The following is a 26041-nucleotide window of genomic DNA, read 5'->3' as shown; positions in this document are numbered from 1 at the left end:
TTCGAAGATCATGCTTATCATGATTCTAGTTAGCGAAATATGGAGTGTGTTTGTTGCAGGTACACCTGTGTGTGGGTTTGAATGCCCTTGCACTTATGAATGTATAATATGTACGCAATGTGTGGCATCATACTTTGGATTGTGCATACTATATTATTTTGTGTGCTTGTATAAGTTTGATATATAGTGCACATATAACTACTATGGATACATATAAGTCCTGTGTGATGCATACTATAAATGTTATATATATATTGTTTTGTCATATGATGGACTCATTTATTCTTGTGTGGAAGAATGCATTGAATGTTATAAATTGTTTTGAACTTATATGTCTTGTTTGCTTTAGGAACATGTATGCATGATGTACGATGGGATGGTCAATGAGATTTTGACATATTATTCTTACGCAATTATATCTATGGTGATATATTGATTCATGTAGTAAAAATGTATACATAGGACTTGAATCCTGTGTGCATAACTCAAACTATGTAAGAGTTATGTATGTTGAGTTTAAGTTGCTTCGTATTATGAAATGAGCATGTTTACGTATGCATGCATAAAACTCATGTTTCAAGGTTCAATTTACAAAATGCAATATTTTTTGTGATGATATGATGTGTAGGATAATATGCTTTTGTATGATGTGATTTAAACACCACGTGATGTGAAATTATGAATGCATGCGATAAATATTTGAATTCAATAGTGAACTATGGTTCATGGAACATTATTGGTTAAATGTGTGATTTTATGATTTAAATATCATATGAAGTGATATATGATGTGATGCTTATTGATTGTATACATGCTTGTGCCCGTTTTGGTGGCTATCGACCCTGAGAGTGGTCAATTATATTTATGTATGTATGATAATAGTTTTCATTGGATATGGTACCCGTTGAAGAACTGCTCTCAAATGATTCTTTATGAGGGTGTGCATGACCAGATCAGGTAATCTAGCTAGGATGGTAAGTCTCTATGAGGACGTGTATTGTTCAAGAGCAGGTAGCATGCAAAGACGGTATATTTTTGTAAGAAAATGCATTATTCAAGACCAAACATACCATCTATCTAAGGCGGTAACTCCTTGTGAGGTTGTACATTTTCGAGACTAGGTGATCCGACATAGATCTTGTAAATCTTTATTATGAATAAATAAAATGTTATGATAAATTATGATGATCTTTTGACTTTATTGAGATAGTCAGTTATAAATCTATAAGTTTGGCTTTTCTATTGTACTATGAGTATATGTTGAACTCAAATATGAGAATTAAATCCTTATTGATTTTAGATCTTAATATAAGGTTATGATTGTGATGCTTATATTAGCAAATAGGTGAATGATACATCACGCCTATAAATGACTAGGTTGACTTATTAGGTGAATGACACATTATACCTATATAATTTTTTTGCAAATGATTACATTATGATTGTCTGATTTGAATATATCACACATATGTATCATGATTAATGTGTCATGAATATCTAACTGATTTAATTAGGAAGTATACGCATGTGTTTCACGCTGGCATGGTCAAATATGATGTTACTTATTATTTATAAGAATTATGAATGCATATGAAAATAATGCAATGACCTCAATGTCTTAGATGCATCTATATAATCAAGTGATGATTTTTATATCTTGAATGTATACGAATTATGTTTTATACTACGATTTCATGTTGAATGAAATATTAAGTGATGGAATGCTTTTAAATGCCTTAGGTTTAAATGCTTAAATGAATGACTTATGGGATGTTGTTTTATTGTTTGTTGCTTGATGATTGATGAATAATATATCATGTCTTTATATTTAAATGCTTGATATGTTCTTTTTAAGTTTTAGTTTCAGTTGCTCTACAAGACTTTAGCGAGTCTGACCCCGTTTTATGGAGCACATGTAATACAAGTAAAGTATGACGAATAGTTGAAGTGAAGGATTGGTCGAGTTGCATCCTCGAGGGTATACTCTTATCTTGTGATCTTGGTAGACATGATTTTTTTTGTTTCAGGTACTTGATCATGTAAAGACCGAATTATTGTTTTTATACTCTAATTTAAAATAAAATTAAAATATTTTATATTTCAGTCTTGTATTGTATGTGGTTTAAAATGTAGATGTCTCATATATTTTGATTTAATTGTTATCTTTAGTGTAACTCAGCCCAAAGTCTTAACCATTTTTTAAAATCATTTTTGCATTATAAAAACTGATTTACTTATCAAAGAAAAATTTGGTCTCAAAATTTTAATATTTGAATAATAATTAAGGTTAAAATTTTGGAGGCGTTACAGTTATAAGTTTGAACCCCTCCAAGGTATGCCCCATCTTCATTTCATGAAACTAAACGAAAGATTCAAAAGGAGTTACACTTGGAATCAATTGGAGGCCTCAGCCAAACTATTCATTATTTTTATATATATTAAAACCTTCACCGGGAACCGGGTTACTTAATGGGCTAACCCTCTATGAGGTAAACATCAAGTAGCGTCACCGACACCCAAGCTCTTATGGAGCCTACCAGTTAAAGGCACTCGCACCGTGATTAACCCAGAGCAGGGGTATGCACCTTCTCCCAAGCCAACTGATAAAAAAGTGATGCATCAAATGAAGCCCATTTTATACATGCATTTAGGCATATAAAAATTCAAGAGACAATACCTAAATATGATATTGAGTACTTGCAGTTTTATTTTCTTTTTTCTTCACTGGGAGAAACTAGCCCGAGCACATAGAGCTAGCCGTGCTGGCTCTGCCTGCCGTACTTACTGAGGGCTTACCCATCAACCCCAGAAAATCACCAAGCTTTGGCTTATGCAGGGGTGACGCCCATGGGATTTGAACCTAGACTAACCATCAAACGGTCTAGGCCCCCATCCCACTACGCCAAACCCCTTGGGTACAACAATCATAACTTATTCTGTGATATGACCTATTTATCATTTGAGTGGTTTCTTGGGCGCCTATCTTAAATTATATCGTGACTAAAAAAGCATCATTTAGTAACCCAATCCGTAATGCAAAACTCACAACTCCTTCATTGGGGATGACCTAAAATTAGGGATATAAACGGGTCAGACAAGAGTCTGATCTAGGCATTACTGAGACTGGCATGATTGGATCTATTTGAATGGGCATTAGCTAAAACCAAATTCCAATCCAGCTACCTTAAAATCTAGATCATAGTTGGACTCAGACTGGGATTTGGGTGCAAACTCAATACCAAATCCGGAACCAATTATTAATCTGATCAAACTTTGGCTACCGAATCCAACTAAACAAATTAGTACAGTCAGAGATTCTAATTTCGACCTGAATCCTAACTGTCTGCATTCCTACCTAAAGTAGATTTTTTAGTAACGACAAGGAAACCATGCAGAAGCGAGGAAAGCTCCGTGTGGGGCCCCAAGACCATCACTGCCTTATGTGGTTCACCTCTGAAAGTTACGGACACACCCGTGGCCAGAGGGGTTTGATCCAGTGCCCTCACAACTACCCCTGGCCATGTGAGCGACCCGTGGTGGTACCTAAAATAGAAATTAAAACATGCCTATTCAAACATTTGACTTTAATTCAACGCAAATCTTGGGCTGTATGTGGTATCTAATTTATAATTTGGTCGACCTCGTTGAATCTTAAAGGCAAGAGCAAATTTGAGCGGGTTTGCTTGAGCCTTGTCTAGGCTGAGCGTTAATTGAGTTTGAATTATTTTTTTATATTTTACATAACAATTATATTGGTCATTTTTTTTAAGAGCTTTTTTATTACCATGCATTCGTTCTAATATGAATCATATTGTAATAGAATTCATGGTGAGTGAAACTCAAAGGTATGGTGAAATGGATGGAAAAGAAAGAAGTGATCATTTCACATTTCATGAATACATCAGTTAAATATACAGATTTTACAAAATGTTGTTATACAGAGAAAAGTTGTTACCATAATAATGGGATTTCCTTCAATTTAGCAACTGTTGGGAATGTTTCCTTCATTTTGGAAACTCCCAACTGCATTGGATTCTCACGATACTTCAAAAGCTCCTTGATTTCAGCAATCTATGGGAAAATTATTATACTAAGTCCAATGAATTTTGTGATACAAGTTGGACTTACCATAATCTAGTAGTATTTCCAATATTCCCCCCTCAAGTTGGAGAATGGGGATCAATCATTCCCAATTTGGATTTAAGAGAATGAAACTGAGCATACCCAAGGGCCTTTATGAATAAATATGCACATTGTAGATTTGATGGAATATACTTTGTTTGCAAAGTTCCATTTTGGATTTTATCTTGAACGACGTAGCAGTCTATTTTGATATGTTTCGTCTGCTCATGAAACACTGGATTGGTAGAAATGTAAAGCGCAACCTGATTGGCACAAAACAAAGTGACATGATGAAGTTGATCAACTCCAAGATCCTGTAATACATAAGTTAGCCATGTGAGCTCACAACATGCAGTAGCCATCCAATGGTATTTTGCTTCAGTTGAAGATCTTGAAATCGTTGTTTGTTTCTTCATTTTTTAAGAAATGGGGCTGGTACCAAGCGTGATACAGTACCCTAAAACAGACCACTAAATCCTTGGACATGCGGCCCAATCCGAGTTACAATATCTAGTGAGATCTAAGAAATTGGTAGAAGATAGTAAGATGACTTTGAGGTACCTCAAGAGTCTTAGAGCCGCATCCAAGTGAGGTTGTCGAGGCTGATGAACAAATTGTCAGAGAATATGAACCGGATAAACAATATATGGGTGAGTGATGGTAAGATAGATGAGTCGACCCACAAGTCACCTGTATTGACTTGCATCATAAAGGAATTTACCTTTAGAATTATCGAGCTTAAGGTGTTGCTTCATTGGAAAACCTATGGGTTGTGCTCCTAAATAGCCAATGTCATCAAGGATGTCCAAAGTATATTTTCTCTGGGATAGAAATATACCTTGTTTGGATCCAACTACTTCTATTCTGAAAAAGTATTTTAGCACACCAAGATCTATGATCCGAAGCATAGAGTTGAGTAGACGTTTTAAGGACTTTATGTGCTCTTTATCAATTTCTGCTACAATTATGTCATCGACATAAACTAGCACAAAAGTGCAAGTCATGCCAATAATCTGGCTAAACAGAGTATAATCGGCCTTGGATTGTAGAAAACCAATTTCTTTGAGAGCATGAGAAAGTTTTAGAAACCAATTCCTTGATGATTGCTTCAATCCATAAATTGATTTATTTAAGCGACAAACCATACTGTTCCCTTTATGAGAGAATCCAAGAGGCAATTGCATATATATTTCCTCATCAAGCTCGTCATGCAGGAATGTGTTGAAAAAGATGCCAATTTCGAATGACTGCTACTTCTAATAAGCATCTCACATAGACCAATTTGGCTACAGGAGCATATGTTTTATTGAAATTGATTTCTTCAGCCTCAATGTAACCTTTAGCTACCAAACGTGCTTTATATCTTTCGATCATGCCATCAGAATTATACTTCATTTTAAAAACCTACTTGCAACTGATAGCTCGCTTGCATGTGAGAAAGATTTTGGTTAGGGGGAACGAAAAATGGTAACAAGAAAAGTCATATGTGCTGAAGAAAATTTTTGGTAGCTAAGGTATTTGCTAAGTGGGTATCGTGTGCCCTTTATACTTTCTACCTTCTATTGGTTGGAAAGTGTTCCGATGTGACATTCATAATCTTTGTGATATGTTGTTGTGCTTTTTTACTTGTGAGATTGTCAAAGTGTGACATTCATAATCTTTGAAATATGTTGGTGTGCTTTTTGACCTGTGAGATTGTCGAAGGTGAGGATCGTTGATATGATTGTGAATGGTAGGATGGGTTTCAGTGGTATTGACCCTGGAGGGATTAGCATTGGAGGTGAAGTTAGGTTGATCAATGTTGGTGGAGATGCTGGAGTGATCAGTTTGTACCTTAATAGTTTGCTCTAAAGCGTTATGTTGGGCATCACCTTGATAGAACTCGGGTATAGGGGTAGGAAGGACATTATCTCTGTCATTATTTGAGGTATATTTCTTTTCTTGAAAAGGGAATAACCATAAAAGACTAGTGAATATGTCATGGGCATCTACATCGTACAAGCGTTAACCAACTTGTCTGGAGAGATATCCAATAAACACATATTTTCTAGCACAAGTGTCAAATTTATGTGTATAATTAATGTTATGCGCATAACAAAGACATTCAAAAAAATTTAAGCCATAATAGAGAGAAATTTGACCAAATAAAACTTCATAAGGTATTTTTCTCATTAAGGCTTTGGTAGGTAACCTATTGATGAAATATACCGAGGTCAAAACACAATCACCCCAAAATTTTAATGGTAAATTTGCTTGAAATTGAAAAGCCTGGGCTATATTAAGAAGATCATGATGTTTGCGCCCAACAACCCCATTTTGTTGAAGAGTTGACATGCAACTATGTTGATGAAGAATCGCTCTCTCATTTAGGAAAGCTCAAATTTTCTTAGAGAAGACTTCAGCATCATTGTTACTTCTAATTTGAAGCACACAGGTGTTAAATTGATTGTGTATTATGATAAAAAAATTTATAAAACATGAAATGTCTTAAATTTATACTTCATTAGGTATACCCATGTTGATCAGCTAAAATCGTCAACTATAGTCAAGAAATAGTGAGCTCCTGGTAATGACGGAGTTTGATATCCCCCCATATGTCAATGTAAATCAATTCAAAGGGGTTGTGAGTAGAAATGACTTCATTAAAAAATGGGAGCCAAACTTGTTTGGCAAGAAGACAAACATGACAATGATCATTAAATGCATGACATTCAATCTTATTGGAATCAATCAAAGTTTATAGACAGGAATTAGAAACATGACCGAGTCTAGAGTGCCAAAGATAAGATGTGAAAGAAACTGAAAAGGCAAAATCACCTACCATCTCTAGAAAACAAAGCTCGTTTCTTAGTTTACTTCTCCCAATCATCTGTTTTGAGTGAGGGTCCTATAAAACACAAGAATCATGATTAATGAAGGCAACATATTTCAGCTCTCGGGTCAGCTTTAGGATGAAAATGAGATTGAATTTGAAGTCGGGAATGCAAAGTACATTGGATATTTTAATGTGACTGGTCAAGAAAACATCTCTTACATGGGTGACCGGCACCGACACCCCCGTAGGCAGTTTAACAGGAAGATAATTTGCAGGTTTGGGATTTATCAAACTGAAAAAAGAATAAGTCATGTGATGAGTGATGCAGGTGTCCATGATCCATTCTTGAGAAAATGGGATGGAAGTGCTAGAAAGGAAAATACATGCTAGGTTGACCAATGATTCTATTTTACCTTGGGCAATGAATGCAAACAGTTGTTGATGTTGCTCAGGTGTAAATTGTGGGTGGACTGCTTTCTCTTTGCTATCAGCAACAACATTGGCATTCGAATTTATGGCATTGGAATCAGAATTTAAGTGATTGACCTTGGTAGGAAAGCCACAAAGAAAGTATCATTTAGCCTTGTTATGACTCACTTTACCGCAATGATCGCAGCGGGGTAGACATGTCCCTGGTCTTGCCAATTTTTGGGATTGGCTTGAAAACGCATTTGGGGATTGGAAGCTGCTACAACAAACACAGTGGTTGATGGTTAAAATTGCAGCTCTCTTTGTCTCTCCTCCTGAACAATGAGTGAATATGCCTTAGGTAACGACGATAATGTGTCCATGAGTAGTATTTGCCTTCGTATGGATCCAAATCTTTCATTAAGACCCATTAAAAATTGCATGGGCCTATCTTGTTGTTGCATGTCATGGACGAACTTCATTGCCCCACACGTGCATGTTGGAAGGGTCACGTATGAAGCCAACTCGTCCCAAAGCATCTTGGTGTAGCATGCTGCAATAGAGGTTCGCATTTGTTTAGAGTTTATGATCTCCCATCGAATTTGATAAATGCATGGAGCGTTTGATTGGGAAAATCTTTTCCTAACTCACTCCACTTCAGCGGCAGAACTTGCATAAATGACATTGTTGGCTAAGTTCTTATGGATGGAGTTTATTATCCATGAAAGAACTAAGTTGTTGCATCTTTTCCAAGCGGCGACAAACTTTGGTGGCTATGTAGGCTTCTTGATGGTGGAGCCATCCACAAATGCCATTTTTTTTTGGCATTCAAGGCCATGGCTCTTTTCCATATCAAAAAATGTTCACCATTAATAATCAGATTTCCTTCATTTTAGCAATTATTGACTATTCCAACTGCTGGAAACATTTTCTTTCATTTTAGCAACTCCTAACTGCATTGGATTCTGACGATACTTCAACAGCTCCTTGATTCTAGCGATCTATGGGGAAGTTGTTATACTAAGTCCAATGATTTCCGTGATACAAGCTGGACTTACCATAATTTAGTAGTATTTCCAATATATTGACCTAAAATTTATTCCAGTATATGCTGAAATCTAAGTTTAAATTGAAATAGGTCGAAATATAAAATTATAAACAAGGACCAAACTTGATATATAGATCCAATCCTGAACTCGAGGCCAAGCTTATTTATCGGTCTTGGATTATTTGTAAAAACCTTCACTAAGGTATCAACTACGTTTAGAAGATAAGTTAATGCCTATGGACAAATTTGGGCATACCTTTGAAAATTAAATTTCGGTTCTGACTTTGGATCCAAGTTTCTGGTTTACTTGGTTTCAAATCCATGTTTAGATTTTGAGTCATTATTTAGATCTGATTCAAGTCCAAACCTAGGGATAACCATCTAGCTCTCTCTCTCTCTCATATATATATATATATATATATATATATATATATAGAGAGAGAGAGAGAGAGAGAGAGAGAGAGGGCGTATCATCAAACAGTTAAGTCGTCCAACACAAATCGGATGATTTTTTTTTGTGTTTTACAGTTTTTAGAGGCGGTCAAGAACCTAAAAACTTTTTTTGAAATTTTGTTGACGCACGTCCGAGCTCGATATATATATATATATGCTAAACGCAGGCTGTAGTTTTTCCATCTCATGCCTCTTGCAGTTACCATGAACAGTGTGAAAATCATGTTCCATCAAAGGGGAGGAAATCTACAAATTATAGCAGTGAATTTCTTTACCTAGCATTCTCTAAGAAACTATAAAGCAAAAGAGCAGCTGGAACTCCAAAAATCACCTTTATTGGGCCTTCCTTTTTATCAGCAATTAAGAGTTGGTAACAACCAATCAGACTCTGTAAACTTTCGGGAAGAGAGACTAATGCACAAGATCCAAACAAAAATGGAGATCAAAATCCATACTGTGCACCATTGTATCCTCAGATTATACATGCATTTGCTGCTTTTATACAAGAGAGCACCTCTGATTATTCAGGCTGTAATAATGCATTGCCTAGTAACTGAGTTATTTTATATACATGAAAAATGGCCAACCATCTGTTGACAAAGCCCCCTAGTTATAAATTACAACATTGATATATCTGTTCGTAATCTAGCAAGTAACATGTTCATTTTGTGAAGTTTCAGGTTCAGCAGTTCTATGTCCTTCGCATGCTTGGTGGACAATCCTGAACCATAGCATTCAGATACAAATGTAGCACAAACATCCTGCGAATCAGCAACTGCAGCTTCAAGCGATGCTATTGTAGATTCCACGCCCTGATGGCCTCCATTTGTTAGGTGCGCTGGTGGAGTATATGGAATACTGGCAATGCTACTGCGTCTGCTCAATTTATCTGGTGTAAAAATTTTGTCCAAGTTGTCGCTTCCTGCATTTAATTATATTTACCACCAAATCATGCAAGTTTTACTCCAAAAGGATTATGAATCATATATTAAGATCATGAAGTAATGTAGTTTTAAACCATTCATGAACTGTGGAATTCTTCCCAAAACAAAACAATGTCCATGTTTTATCATTCACATTGAGATAATAGTGTTAATATACGTTATTTCTTACCAAGAGTGCTTAGCTGATCAATGGCGGACTGACCAATGGATTTTTCAAGCTTAAGCACCCGTAATATTCCAGCAGCTATTCTACCCATTGCTTCAAACTCTGACCTGCACAGTAAAACGAGGTATTCCAGTTCCACCTTGGTTGCAACTGCTTCAATCTGCATGCAAGTTTGCAACTCAATCTCACGATGCATGCACCACATTAATAAGAAAACCACCGAAAGGAAAATGTTTGGGTTTGTTACCGGTTCTTTTACAGCAAATTTTAAGTTCTCAACCACCCATGCAGTTGTGTCAATGGTTTCATCATCTTCAGCTAACACCAAGTGGGCTTCAAGATTAATACCACCACTGGTTCTGCTTGATCCATTCAGCTGTCTCCATGTATCTCCGTTAGTCTGGCTAATCTGACCCCGAACCAGAGGCTTTATGGCCTGCAAGCCATCTACACTCACCTGCAGACATTTTGAAACAGAGAATTTATCTACATAGATCACAGGCCACTTTGCCAGACAATTTACTCAGATTAACCACCATGTGCCTCTCTGTGATAATGTGCACATCTCGAATCTTAATTTCAATGTAACATAAAAAGTGAATTTCTTTTCAGTATCAAGGTATGCTTCTATTTGGAATTTAATTGACGCCTCTTACAGTTTCTAAAACAAATCATTAGATATGTATCTTAATGCAACTCCCATAAAATAATTCCTGAAAGCTGACTATAGAGCTAAAAGTATAAAGAATGCAGTGAATATGTGCGCTAAAGCTGGAAGAGAAGCATGGCATCCAAACAAACAGTGAGCAGCAAAAGGAATTAAAACTCAATTACTAATTTGGCATAGATGAGCTCACCGTGACCAACTCTAGAGGATGCTTTTTCAGCCTAGAAGTTTTCTCAATACTGTTTCCAATTTGACTATTTGCTTTTATTTGCAAACTGTGGAAGGTTGTGTGCCAACACCTTTCTTCTCTGTCCACATTAGCAACATCACCAGACTGCTGACATTCTGCCATCTCCTGTTCACCTTCCAATGCAAATAGCCAGTCCTTCAATTCTATAAACAACTCCATGTGATCTGGCCTTCCCACATCAAAAAGTCCATCATCGCTCATCTCATCGGAACTGCCATCTGCAGTTGGCAAATCAAAGATAAAAATAAAAGACTTGTTTGTATAACAGAGATAACATCAAGTATGAATCGTGATGAAATTTCTACTTCGACATCACCAGTAAATTTCTATCAGGTAACACAATCAATCTTAAATAATTCATGGCTATCTCTACCATTTTGCCAACAAAAGGTAGATGCACCAATGAACTGAATGTTCCAGTTTTTAGAATTGTTGGCAGAAAAAAACAGAAACATGTCACGGCACGTGACCAAGAAATATCAAAGATAACAGAAAGACAGACAAACTTTATATGACAACCTCTAGCACCAACATCACGACCACAGAGAAAAATGGAGTCATTTGCAAAATGGCGTTCAATTTTGACAAAAAAGTGCTTTTGGCCACAATCTCCTTTGTCCATGATAAACTGGCAAGGTCAAAAAGAGGCACTGGAAATATCATGGAAAAAAAAATCTCCCAAGAACAAGGCATACTTTTCATGATATTCTTATAACATGAACAAAACCAGGATAGCTCATACTCTCTTTCTGGTCCATCTCAACATGAGGTGATGCTTTCAGAAGTTTTGCCAGTGGTCCGTCAGACAGGTACTTCAACCCTTTTGACAATCCATCCCCAGGCCCACCATCTGGCCCAAGTATACCGAACCGATGCAGCAGGGCTTCAGTGTAATTCATCCCACCACCAAGCCGTATCCCAGCCACCTTAGCTGTTATACTCAAAGTATGACACTCTGAATCTTGAGCTTTATAAGGAATCACATGAGTGGCGCGTATTTCTAAAAATGAGACTGAATCATGCTCATTCTGCCTCCCCTGACCTCTCTCAATCCAGAAAACAGCTCTCATTTGAGGGTATCTACCAACAGGCAATATGGAACTGTCCCCCAAGTAAGCTTCACTAAAATTAGCATGTGATATATTTCTGTCCGTGTCCACACAGTCTACCTGAACACTATCCCATCGCAGACTGGATGACACAGCTATGGCACCACTGAGAGTCCTATGAGTAACAGTTATAAACAAATTGTCCCCTTCAAAATGAACTAAAGGCATCCCTTCAATATTTTGTGATGATGATTCGAGAAATTTAAGCTGGAGGCTACTTATAACTAAGCTGACTGCTGTATCACTTGGAACTACATCTATCAGTCCCCTAGTGAAGCTCTCCTCTCTTTTTCTTTGCCTGGTAGTTTTTCCAACTTTTGCTATCTTATCGCTTACTCTTCCAAAGTAAGTATACAGATCCAAAACAAAAAACAACTGCTCAACAGAAGTATTGGATAGGTATTTCTCACAGGCAACACCAATTCTGACAATCCCCCCAGGAGGTGGCACAGTTATCAGTGGGCCACCATCAGCAGTTGCCATAGCCACCTCAAAAGCAGCAGCATGGAGCTCAACACATCTCAGTGAACCTGTTGACCAATCTGGAGAACCCAGGCATTTCAACAAGTTGCTTTCTGTTTCGAGAGACAGGCTAATACGGGATGCTCGTGTCATCCATTTCCTCATGCTGGAATCAATTGGCTGATCTTCCCAAAGACAGAAGCAAGCAGGATCCTTTTCCAGGTTCAGCAGCTTAAATTTCATTTTTGGTGACTGATATAAAATTAAATCTTCCACATGGAGCCTAGCACCAGCAAAGCAGCTGTTTCCAGAGCTTCCAACAACCAGTGGAACTGTAAGATCAAACTCTTCAAGGGTGAATTGAATAGAGTTAACTGAGGAATCAGGCAAAACAGCACCCGGGCTCACCACAACTCCATCAGCCAAGAATGATGCTATCCTCAAACAGGATTGTTCCTGAAGATTGATCTGATAATAAAAAAAGAAAAACATTTTGTAGACTACAATCTTTTAAACAAATTGGACAGAGAATTGCACTTAACATGATCGTGGAAATACCATAACAGGCAGGCATCTGATTACGGTTTCTGAGGCAAATGAGGGTGGAGAGGGTGCAGGAGTTATCTGAACAGAATAGAGTTGAAGAAGTGGAACGGCATCATATTTTTGCCAGTTCTGCTCTCCAAGAGGATAAATGTGAGGCCAGACACTGTCATCAACTGCAAACAAGACAGATACAAATTGATCTACGGAATAAAGTGAAAAGTGTTGCTTTCTGAATCGTAGATGACAAACGACCCCAAAAAATGTACAGGCAAGTAAAGAGCTACCAAAGCTTGGAACAGTAGAATCCTTCAGACCAAGCTGCATTGATGGCTGCACCAGGGTGCATGGTGGTTGTGAAAATGTGTCCCTGCACTCAAGCACATTAACTGTAATTGTCAGACCAGATTTATCAACGTGCTCTTTGTGCACACTTTGTATACTGTCCTTTACAAACGTCATTCCAGAAGTGGTAGACATGCATGCATGCACATTTGGAAAAGTTGCATTGACATAACAAAAGAAGATTGATGCATGCAAGAAAGGCTGAGCGAATGGATGCAGATGGAATGCACCTCAAGAATAACCCAGCAACCATAACACGGGTCATGTTCTTGGTTTTGTGGCCACAAGATACGCTAGCCTGCACAGGTATCAGGTATGTATTATCAGATACAGTACACAATGAAGTAATAAATAAATATCGTATTAAATATTCAACACATTACCCGAGTAAAGCAGAGTGACTGCATCAATAGCTCCAGCTGGAACTCTGTGATCAAATGAACTTGTAAGGTGACATTTGTTAAGATATATATATATAAAATGAAAGACCCATCAGAAGCATTTCGGTCTTTTCACTGTAATAGACGTCAGCCCATTAGGGGCTGACCATATTTTATTTTGTCTTTTTATTTCTTTTATATCTTTGTAATAAGTCTCCTTTTTTAGACTTGATGGGACAGCTCCAAATAGCTGTTGAGCTGCCCCCTTTAGTGACTCTTTGTATTATAAATAGGCTTCGTGGCCTTTGTATTTCTAACTCTCGTAAGAGTTTCTCGCAATAACAAATATATTTTGACCCTTGTGAGGGTGGTGCGGTTCATTCAATCAATTGTGTTACTTGATTGAAGTGTGTTCTTGCATGTCTATTGGATTGAGTACATTTCATTATATTGTATCAGAGCTTTGGTGCTCTTGAAGTTTTATTCCAATAAGTATCAAGAGAAGGATCGTGATAGCATCAAGAGGAGGATTGTGAGCTTGGTAAAACAGTGAATCGTGGACCGTTGCATCGAGAAGCGCACCATCTCTCAAATCTCTCTCTCTCTCTCTCTCTCTCTCTCTCTCTCTCTCTCTCTCTCTCTCTTATTATTATTATAAAAAAATGGAAAATGAAAGGGAAGTTAACATATCCATTCCCGTACGACTCAATGACACAAACTATGTGATGCGAGCATCCATAGTGAAGCACAAAATATGAGAAAAGGGTCAATAGGATTTGGTTGATGGTATCGAAAAAGAGCCTAAACTCATTCTTACCAAAATTGAGAATGGGAAGGAAGTTACTCTTCAAGGATAAAAAACGTCTAAAGTCGTTTTCGATTATAAAAAAAATGGAAAGAATGGAGGATGGGACATTCCTAGATAATTGGATGGCTCATCAATAGTGTAGACATCCACGAGTGCTCTAGTTTAACGAAATTTGATTTCGCTAGTGATGCATGAAAATATCTTAAAGACATGTATAGTCTTAAAGATATATGCAATATTCAAAAACAAAGTAAGGACTATGACTCAAGGAGAAATGAACATTAGGGAATACTGCAATGCACTCTCTCTCCTTTGAGATGAATTGACTCTTCTTGAGCCAAAATGACATTGTCCCCAAGATGTAGAAGTCCGTGAAAACCAAATTAAAACGAAAAATCTTTACCAATTTATTAATGGGCTTAGACCCGAATTTGAAGGAACCAAGTTGGCTCTCCTTCATAAAAAAATATGTACCAACCGTAGTCGAAACTCTTGAAGAGTTAACTATGGAAGAAAATAGATTGAAGAAACCATCATCCTCAAAAGATAAAGAATTCGTGCTTGCTATGTCAATCAAAGCCCAGTAATCACACTAGGAGTTATAAACTTCCTCACTTTGCGAAAAATGAGAATAGAAGAAGCTCCAATAACTATGAAAGAAGTAACAAAAGAGGTGATCATGAATACAAAAAAAATGGCAAAATCATATGCTATCATTGTTATAAACTGGGACACATCAAACATTTTTGTCCCAAAAGAAAAAAAAAATAAGATCATAGAGATGATAAAAGAGTTGATTCGGTTGAAAGGAATGATATAGACCGCTTCACATATAACGGTTCGCTATCTTTGGCTCAACTAATGGAGGCACTACAACCGATGTTCAAAACTCAAGTTTTTTCCTTCTCGAGAGCGGCTATATCCACAAGTGGTGACCCTGGTAAGACTTCTTAGATCCTTGATTCCGGTGCATCTTTTCATACGACTCCAAATGAGTGCATATTATCTGAATGTCATACTAACTCAAATAATTCTTATGTTTCAATCGTCGATGGAACATCTTTAAAAATCAAAAGTTGTGGGGTTTTTAAAAAACAACCAATCTTTCACGTACCAAATATTATAGTACTAAAATTAAATTTAAATCTTTTATCTGTTTCTCAAATTACAAATCATGGATGCAAAGTATTGTTTTCATCTAATGATTATTTAATACAGAATCTCCAGTCCGAGAAGCCGATTAGGCGAGGCCATAGAAGAAGAAATCTCTATGTAATGGACAATCTTGAGTTATCAAAACATACTTTTTGTAATTTTGTGAAAAAGAAAGATATAGAAAATTGGCACAAAAGACTAGGACATCATAGTGTGTCCAAATTACACTTGTTTTCATTTCTTACAAGTTATAAAAAAATAGATTTTGTTTGTGAAGATTACATTCTTAGAAAAATGAAGTCTTTACCCTTTGGGTTAAGACATTTTATATCTAAAAATTCATTTGACTTAGTACATTCGGATCTATGGGGATCGGCTCCAGTTGTATCCAAAGGAGGTGTATCTTATTATGTTGTGTTTGTGGATGATTATAGTAGACACTCTTATATATTTTTTCTTAAACAAAAATCTGAAGTATTTGATTATTTTAAAAATTTTCATTGCTATATAAAGTCTCAATTTAAAACTAATATTCAAATTTTTAGAACCGATTCCGAAGGAGAATTTATGTCAAAAGAGTTCGAAAATTACCTTGGTCTACATGAAATTATTCATCAAAAATCTTGTCCATACATTCCTCAATAAAATGGACTAGCCGAAATGAAGCATAAACATATTATTGAGACCATTAGAACACTTCTTGTGTCCAGAAATATTTCAAAAGATTTTTTAGCCGAAGCCTCCCTTACGGCAGTCTATTTAATAAATAGAATGTCTTCAAAAAATATTGAAAATATCTCTCATATTGAAAGATTATTTAAAACATCTCCTGATTATAAAAGGTTAAAAGTCTTTGAATGTAAGTGTTTTGTCTTTACCAATAAGAATGACAAACTCTCCCCAAAAGCAATCCTTTTTTTTTACGCTATACCGAAAATCAAAAGGGATATAGATATTATGACATTGAAAGAAACAAATTATATGTTTCACAAAATGTTACTTTTCTTGAAAATGAAATTGGTTTTAGCAAAGAAAAAATCCAAGAGAGTTGTAATTATTCTTTCCTTTTCTCTTTGTCAATGAACATGAAAGGTGTGAAAACATTCATGATGTGCATGAGAGTGAAAATAAAGACACTCATGATGCAAATGGGAATGTAAATGAGGGTCTTAATAATATGAACCTGTCTCATAGTAACATACAAACTTATACTCGACGTACCGAAAACCATCCACCATGTGTTTTACAAAGATATTCTCAAAATCAAGATATAGATTCTTCTAATATTAGAAAATCTGTAAGAATTTCAAAATTTCCTAGTAGATTTGTATTCTATGATTCCTTTGAACAAAGGTATAGATCATGTCTAATGGCCATACACTCATACACATAATCGACATTAAAATCATCAATAATGGATTAAGACGATGAATGATGAATTAGAAGCTTTGGACAAGGCAAAAACCTGAGAAATCCAAGCATTACCTAAAAGAAGGAAAACTATAGGATGCAGATGGGTCTACAAGATAAAAACTAAATAGGATGGAACATTGAAAAGATACAAAGTCAGGCTAGTAACCAAGGGATACAGTCAAGAATATGAAATAGATTACGACAAGAAGTTTGCTTCAGTCGCCTGAATGATCATTGTTAGAACTCTTATTTTTATAGCCTCAATCAAAAAATGGCCTATCTTTCAAATGGACGTAAAAAATACATTTTTGAATGGTAATCTAGATGAGGAGGTTTACATGGATCCACCACCAGGTTTAAATTTAGTACATGGGAAAACCCTTCGGTTACGAAAAGTCTTGTATGACTTAAAACAAGCTCCCAAACCTTGATATGATAGGTTCAGTAGTGTGATGACACAACTTCATTTTAAATTTTGTTTTACTAACACTGCGTTATTTGTTAAGTCTTCTAATGCAAGAATGGTGATATTACTACTTTACGTACATGATATGATAGTCACAGAAGGTGACAAGCAGGAAGTTAATCATATCAAAGATGTGCTTAAAGACAACTTTGACATGAGGGACCTTGGTTTTTTACGATATTTTCTTGGAATAGAAGTGGCTTACTCACCTCGTGGTTATTTTTTGTCACAGACTAATTATACAATAGACATCATTGAATGGTCAGGACTCTCGAATGAAAAATGGCTTGATACTCAAGAGGTCATAAATGCAAAAATGAAGAAAAATAATGGAGAACATCTGCAAAATCCAACTCCGTACAGACAAATGATTGGAGTTTTTTCTTATATTTCTATTACTCATCCTGATATTTTTCATATTATTCACTCTGTTAGTCAATTTTAGCATGCTCCCACTACAGTACATATGAGTGTTGTAATGAGAACTGTTAGATATATTAAGAATTACATCAATCATAGATTGTTTTTATCATCTTCTTCCTCGATAAAAGTCATTGCATATTTTGATTTTGACTGGGGAGGGGATGTGAATGATAGACGCTCAACCACTGGTTTATGTGTTTTTGTAGGTGATTCTCTAATTTCATGGCGATGCAAAAAGCAACAGAAGGTATCTCTCTCCTCCACTGAAGTTGAGTATCGTGCCATGGCAACGACTACATCTGAGTTAGTATCGTTGCGACAACTACTAGAGGATTTGGGAATTCACATCGCAGAACCCTCCAGACTATGTTGTAACAATAAGAGCGTTGTATACATTGCAAGCAATCACACATTTCATGAGAGGACAAAACATATTAAAATGGATTGCCACTATATTCGTGAAGAATTCTTGACGAAGACCGTCACATTGCCTTATGTTCCATCGGAGTATCAACTAGCGGACTTTTTCATTAAAGCGCGCCTGTCACCTCGATTTCACTTCCTACTTGGAAAATTCTCGGTTGTTCCACCATGAGTTTGAGGGGATGGGGGTATATATATATATATATATATATATATATATATATATATATATATATATATATAAACCAAAATAGGCACCAGCCCATTAAGGGCTGACCATATTTTATTTTTTGTCTTTTTATTTCTTTTATATTTTTGTAATAAGTCTCCTTTTTCATACTTGATGGGACAGCTCCAAATAGCTGCTGGAGCTGCCCCCAACGGAGCAGCCCAACAGCCACTTGGAGCTGCCCCTTTAGTGCCTCTTTGTATTATAAATAGGCCTTCGGCCTATGTATTTCTAACTCTTGTAAGAGTTTCTCTATGCAATAACAAATATATTTTGACCCTTGTGAAGGTGGTGTGGTTCATTCAATAAAGTGTGTTACTTGATTGAAGTGTGTTCTTGCATGTCTATTGGATTGAGTCCATTTTGTTACAACATTTAGAAGTGAAAAAACGTGATAGGAAGCATTCCACCCACAGGGACAAACAAAAGCAGCAACACTTATCACATTATAAACCAGTAAAGAAAGGCTCAAAAAAGTAGTTTATAAAAAAAGAAACTAACCAGCATCTTTAATACAAAGAAAAATATGATCGATAATTATGGACACTAGAGAACGTCCCGCTGCCTCATTTGCTCGCTGCCATGAATTCCATTAAAAAAAAACAGTAAGAGAAGCTAGCTTTCATATGATCATCAATATCATAATAACCATTTGAAAATTTGCTTGCAAATATGAAAAATAAAACCAATCATTATGTGCGTGCATGCAAACCTGCTTTGCCTTTGGGTCCACATCTCCCCTATTCAAGCACACATATAATCCAGTCATGAACCGCAAAAAAGCACGCAGACCTATTCATCATTTGGCATTATCAGACATATGAGAAAGTAAAAAAGTAAAACAACATGAAACCTTTTGCTTTTGCATACCTGGTTCACTAAACGAAGGACACACGGCTTCTGTAACATGCAACTGAACCTCTAGTCCTAATGGGTTGTTTTGCTCTGTCCTTTGCACAGTGATCTGAATGTCAAAACAAATGAGAAACAAGATATGTAATTGCCAACTGTCAAATGAATGAAACTCAGAGAGTTCAGATATCAATATGTATTACATAAGCCTCTCCAGATATGCCATCCAAAAATCTTTCCCCTCCAAAGAATAGACGTTTGGCACCATCATCATCACGTTTATTGTTTACAACACCTGCACGTGTAAGATGTTCATCCAAGAACATGTTGGGATGAGGTAAAAGATCAACAGACAATGATTCCCATTGCAATTTCTGGAGATCACAAAAAAAAAAACAGATTAGCCACAAATATGTTGCATTAAGGTATGTGTAATAAGAGATGATGAAAATCTATACAACAGAATCACTTTAGGAAGTTCAAACTAGCTTATGAAATGACCACAGAAGGAGAATGTGCCTTCCCTTTCTTACATACAATCAAAAAATGATGCAACTCATTCAGAGATCCCTTCAATCAGGTGATTGGACAGGTGAGAACCCACAAAGTCCATTTTCTTCTGCCTAACAAGAGAGAAAACAACTGTGTTTCTCATGCTTAAACAAACATGAGAAGGAGAGGTAGAAGTAATCTTACTTCCCCTACATCTAGACTCTAGAGACATCCTTAAATAACAAGCTATCTAACCAAGGTTCATAATACAGAAAACAGTCATTACCTTGAATACATAAATGCACTTCTTATCATTGGAGAAATCTCTTGCTTCTTTGAGGTTGACAAACTGCCACCAAAAACATGATCAGGCATTAGAATTTAGAGAAACAAAAAGACATCAGTGATAACAGCTATAAATTAACAAAATAATACCTGCCACTTTTCATTTGTTGTAAAAAGCAAAAGGTTACGTATAGTAATAGATGCCATAGGCGGTGTCCTGCCAGTAAAAAAAATTGAAAACCTCAAGCATGTATGCAACCATTAGCTAGAACCTTAAACCTTACCGGAAATACTGAGCACAAATATCTTTTATAACTTTTTGTCAAAAGAAGCTTGATTTTTGGAGTCAATGGAACTAATGGTTTAGGAAAATCTTGGATACACATCCAACATAGGGAAAATAACATAGCCAAAGAACATGAAACCATCATAATGGAGAAGGTGGAAACAAGGTAGGCATGCTACACAGGCTTGGTGTTCTTTTTGAGTTTCAAGAACGAAGTTTGACTTGACTGGGTGACAATATGATCGCATAAAAACTTAAATGATAGGAAAAAGGTGGAGAAAAAATACCATGTTGCACCTCCTTGGCCCCCTGCACTACCCCGAGTTTCAAGCATAAGATTAACTTGACCCACTTCTATGGTCATCCCATCTGCAATCTGATACATTTCCATAAACTATCAACACAGTTGGAGACTCTACTAACAACAGAAGACAAATTTCAATGATGAAATCAGTCATGAAAGACTAAACCATCTCAGTTGTAATGGAAGCACGCTAATGTTTAAGCCTCTCAATACTTATCACAGGATATTCTACCAATAAAAATAACAACCACAAACCATGGTAAAGTAAATTATCAATGTCATGTCTCTCAACCTTATTACAAAACTCACCTTACACGGAAGATGAAAGGCATATAAGCTGAAAACCATTTATTAAATCATTAATATAAAAGTGTGCGTCATTAAAAGATGAAGTGAGCTCTAATGGTAGAAGAACAAGTGAAACCCAAAAATATGAAAAGACCAAAATACCCTGAGTGGATACAATGATAAGCAAACAAACACCAAGAGCATTCATAATCAATATCTGAAGTATGACCGATCAAAGAAATGACTTACAAGGTGAATCACAAGCTGTTTGTATCGAAAGCTAGATAGCGGAAGGATGGGTTATACAATGAACTATGAATTTAATGCACTGGAGCAATTGGCTAGAAGCAAACTGCCCTCCTATCACCGCTAAAGAGAACAGCAACTTGTATACATCATGACCAAACAGAGATCTCAAATACATTTCATGAGATCAGTAAAAAAAATTACAATTCGGCCTTGCAGGGATGCCCAGTTGGTTAGGGTGAGTGTCCCAAGGCACAAGATGTCATGAGTTCAATTCCCATTGGGATTAGACCTGCAACAGGTATGGAGTAGCACTATGGGGTGGGTCCACACTTCCAGGGTTAACCACTATAGGGTGGAGGCCCAATTAGGGCTCGGTACTGGTTGGTTCCTTGACATAAAAAAAGGAAACGACCTGAACTGGCAAGGATTCTGAAAAGAGAAGTGGATAGCCTACATTGAGAATGGCACATAAGGAAAGAAGTATCAGTTTCCCGAGAAAGCACTGGCATGATCATTTGGGCATTCATGGTAGCATCTGGCACAGCTCTGATATCATACAGCATATTTTTCATGAGTCAGAACTGATTGAATCTAGAGATGGATGTGCTTGGACCAAGTTAGATTCAATCAAATATAGATTCATTCTAGAACAAACTGTAATCAAACATATAATCATCTAGATCAAATACTATATATTTGGGGAAACTTAAGTCTAGCACAAATGAACCCCATTAGCACTACTACGATGAATTCATTTAAAACAACAAAAAGTGAAACCTCATAAGAAAACTTAATAGCTATTTCACTTAATCTACAAACTCTGCTAGAATCATCATCATGGAAGCAATTAAACTCAAGTGTAAAAAGCATCACAGGTACTCAGTAACACCAAGGCATCCAAAGTTAATCAACGCAATTTCTCATGAGATTTTCAAATTTTCATGTTTTGTCAGGTTTTATTGAAAAGGAGTAAATATAAAAATGGATAGAAAGAAACAACAAATTCCTTAAAAATAGGTTATTAAAAAAAACTAAGTCACAAAATTAAAAAATATATTATTGACTTAACAAAAAATCATAAATTAATAGCTCTGCAAGAAGGATTCTATATGCACTGCACTTCATTTGCGACATAGAATAAAGTAATAAAACAATAATGGAATCTGAAACTTTGAACTTCACACGAAATCAATCAATGGCTGGAAATGACAGCAAAAGTAGGAACTAGATAACTATTTGATTAATGAGATGAAATTGTTCTTGCTCTTGCAAATCTCATGAGTACCAATTCACAACTCATACAAACCCAATATTTTCTCCAAAAAAAAAGAAGAAATGGAAGTCCAGATAAAATATTACACAACTAATTCAATAAATTATTAAAACAAGAAAGTGATCACATCAAATATGACAAGAACAAAATGTAGTTCTCAGTTTGTCACCTTATCCGCAAAGCCATAGCCACTGCTTCTTGCAGAATTTGGGGGTGATTGGGAACTGTAAATAAATATAGCAAATGACAACATAAAGTTCCCATACTTGTCTAAATAATAAAAACAAAAAATCAAAGAAATATCATGTGCTACGAACATCTCCAAGAAAGAATTGGAAGAGATTACCTGACAGAAGCCTTATCAGGTTCAGCATCAGAATTTTCTTCAAGCACCAAATCAAGTTTATCAATCTGAATGACGATCGGCTCTGTTTGTACATAGGAAACAGATGGCAACTGACATAGGCATCCAGCATGATGATACACACACAAAATGCCCAAGTTTAAGAATCAGATTTACCAAGAAATTATAAGAGAATGTCACAGAAAAAAATAAACAAAAGGGAAAACTTTGGTAGAAAATTGTACAATATGATAATCCTGTAGGTATAATTATTAATAGAGAAATAATCAGGAAACAGAAAGAACATTATCACACGATAAGTTCCATAACTGAGTAGGGAAAGAAAGAACTGCCATAGGACAACAAGTAGGCCACTGATTCCTCAGTACATCAACACAAAGAAACTAAAGTTTTTCATCCAGATGCCCAGAACAATATCTAGAGAGCCGCATACAGTTAAATCTCAGAAATTTTAATTAAAAACTATTGAAGCTAGGATGGATGCGAAGTCACTACAAAAATTTCTTGTCGGAAACAGAAAACATATGTGGCACAAGCTAAGTTGCATATGTGCATGTTTATCTAGATAAACTTGTGAATTGACAAGTAATTGAGTTTGACCATATACAAGGGCGTAGCTAGGGGGGGGCAGGACTGGGCTGTAGCCCAGTCCTGCCTCCCGAAACAGTTAATTTTTTTTGTTTGTTTTTTTTAAATCCCAGTCCTAGCCCAGCCCTGACTGCAGCAAATAGTTTGATTTGTCCATATGAAATAGATTTTTATTAATAATTGTAGCCATTTTTTATTTTATCTCAAAAAAAAAATTTGCATGACCAAGATACTATTTTAGTGGCCAGAACCAAGAAGGCTGAACATAACCAATTTGGTTCCAAGTCTTCAAAGATCAGTGAAACACAAAAAATTTAATGATTAAGAGACAGAGAGAGAGAGAGAGAGTGATGGATACTGAATTCTTCACCAGCGAGATGTCTTCGTTTAGCATCCCAGTTTATGTAGGTACAGACACTTTAATGATGATCATTGACTTCAAATAACTAGGAATACCATGATGAATGTTTCTTGAACAAGCTAACCATAACTAAGCAGGTCTGCCCTTTAACGCACATACCCAAATACTGGATTCAAATGATTTCAAGTGGTCGGGAAGGTAACAGATAAGGATAACAATTTCTTCCTTATACACAATTGAGATGGGTGAGATTATCACAAAAATAGTTACGTTCATACAATAGAAACTGAAGGTGTCTTGCCAAGACATGGTGGAGAGGAACATCTGAATTATAGCAACTCCTCATTAGTAAGCTGCTGTTATAAAAAAACAGTGTTCAAGACTAACCGTTACATCAAATCAATCCAAACATGGTGGAGAGGAACAAACCACTGAATTTGGCATAAATTTGTTATTACCATAGTAAAAAAAATCTCCTTCTCCGAGTTTTGTTGGCAAGGGAAATTCTAGCACTAAATTCATTTTTTCTTTTCTTGCTTTTCTCAGGACAACATTGGGAAAAGATTGGCATATTTATAATTAAATGTACCAGAAAACTAATAAAAACATGAAAATTATTAAAAACTTAAAAAAAACATACAAGTACATGATAATTTAAAACAGGAAAGATTTTGCAACCCCCCAACAGTAACAGAATTTTCATGGCTTGTGAAAATCTCACGTAACTCACTCAGAAAGGTTAGGTTACTGAGCTAGTTCTTCGAGTACATATATCCCATTGTAAAACCATGAATTTTCATGCCGGTTCATTCTATTGTTACCAAGCTTATCATACCCATTTTTTTTTAAACCTTCAATCAATTATCCTCGTAACTGAGACAAATCGATCCTTCTCCAACAAATTAATCTAGAAAGGTTTCCTACAACAGAGTTCCAAATTGCTTCATCTGCATGCGTAAACATGTTTCAACGCAAGCGAAAGATCCAAACAAGCAGAAAAGGCAATATTTTCATTCTTCTCCAAATCAAAACAGAAGAAACTGAAGAAAATACAGGAAGAACCTCACCTTTATCTCAAACTTCCCGACTTTCGCTTGCGCAACATTGAGCGCAGGAGGCAACCCGATGCTGGCGTGAAGAGCATCCCCGTTTATATCTAATCCAAATTCCGAACCCAAAACCTCATCAGAACCCAAAAATCAAACCCCGAACAATTCAAAACCAAGAGAGAGAGAAAAAATCCTTCATCTTCTAACATTACCAACAATGCGCATGATGATTTTCAGAATGAAACTGAGAAAAATCGGGCATTGAGCCGAATTTACCTAAATTCGAGAGCTGCACTGTCCGGCCTTGCCATCTGAACTGGTCCCTCGAGAAGGACTTGAGCCAGTGGCTGAGCGTGTACTCCAGAGCCTTACCCAGGATGGACTCCATCACCGTACCGATTCCAGAAGCTTCCGACCGGAGAAGCTTCTAGAAGCACCTCGAGATCCCTCTGAATTGTGACGCACGAGACGAGGAAAGAGGACTGATCCGATCTTCGCCCGCGAAGAAATGCAGATCTACGATCATCTCCGAAACGAATAGAACAAGATGCACGAAACAAATGGGATTAGGGCTCCAACAGAAGAGAGGAGACTCACTAAGACGAACAATTCGGCCGATCTTTGCTCCTCTATAGATTAACAGAGAGAGAGGGAGAGAGAGAGAGAGAGAGAGAGAGAGAGAGAGAGAGAGAGATCTATTCTCGGGAAGCGAGAAAGAAGGACGGCAGCGAGAGCGACGAGGCTCTGAAGAAAAAAGAAGAAGAAGACGAAGGCTGAGAAAGAGCGAAACTTTGCTTGGCTCTTTCGCCTTTTGCTCTGCCTTCGATGCCATGAAGGACGGCGAGAGCGGTGGTTTTGGCGTTATGGACATGATACGGTCTCTGGCTCCACCGCCGTCAGATCTTTGGATGAGCGGCATCCAGTGGGTGTCGTTTTAACGGTTTTTGGAAGACTCACCAGGTAATTCATGAATGTACATTCACATGCAGCGACATTCTATGCAGCGTCTCTGCATGGTGGA

General features: G+C 36.6%; 1 protein-coding gene across 2 annotated transcripts; it reads right to left on the bottom strand.

The window, feature by feature from the left end:
• Positions 1-9159: 9159 nt before the first annotated feature.
• Positions 9160-25842, bottom strand: LOC149844408 (uncharacterized). 2 transcript variants are annotated; one of them, XM_089997207.1, is made up of 20 exons: positions 25297-25842; positions 25039-25127; positions 23005-23114; positions 22828-22882; positions 20832-20920; positions 20409-20475; positions 20260-20322; positions 19685-19855; positions 19500-19593; positions 19342-19421; positions 19131-19206; positions 13716-13759; positions 13563-13630; positions 13275-13357; positions 13003-13163; positions 11616-12912; positions 10814-11091; positions 10204-10413; positions 9960-10116; positions 9160-9768 (listed from the first exon to the last, which is right to left on the bottom strand). In XM_089997207.1, the coding sequence occupies exons 1-20, from the start codon at positions 25406-25408 to the stop codon at positions 9464-9466; spliced, it is 3609 nt and encodes a 1202-aa protein (XP_089853333.1). In that variant the 5' UTR covers positions 25409-25842; the 3' UTR covers positions 9160-9463. The 2 variants fall into 2 exon arrangements, 1 of the variants encoding a protein (XP_089853333.1); XR_016430400.1 differs by having other exon boundaries at positions 9742-9768; positions 9960-10063; positions 25297-25510.
• Between the last annotated feature and the right edge of the window lie 199 nt (positions 25843-26041).

This window comes from Nuphar pumila, chromosome 2 (assembly GCF_984573655.1).
Source record: "Nuphar pumila chromosome 2, dmNupPumi1.hap1.1, whole genome shotgun sequence".
In the NCBI taxonomy this organism is placed as follows: Eukaryota; Viridiplantae; Streptophyta; class Magnoliopsida; order Nymphaeales; family Nymphaeaceae; genus Nuphar; species Nuphar pumila.
Note: the sequence above shows the minus strand (reverse complement) of the source record. Positions and strands in the feature narration are given on the sequence as shown.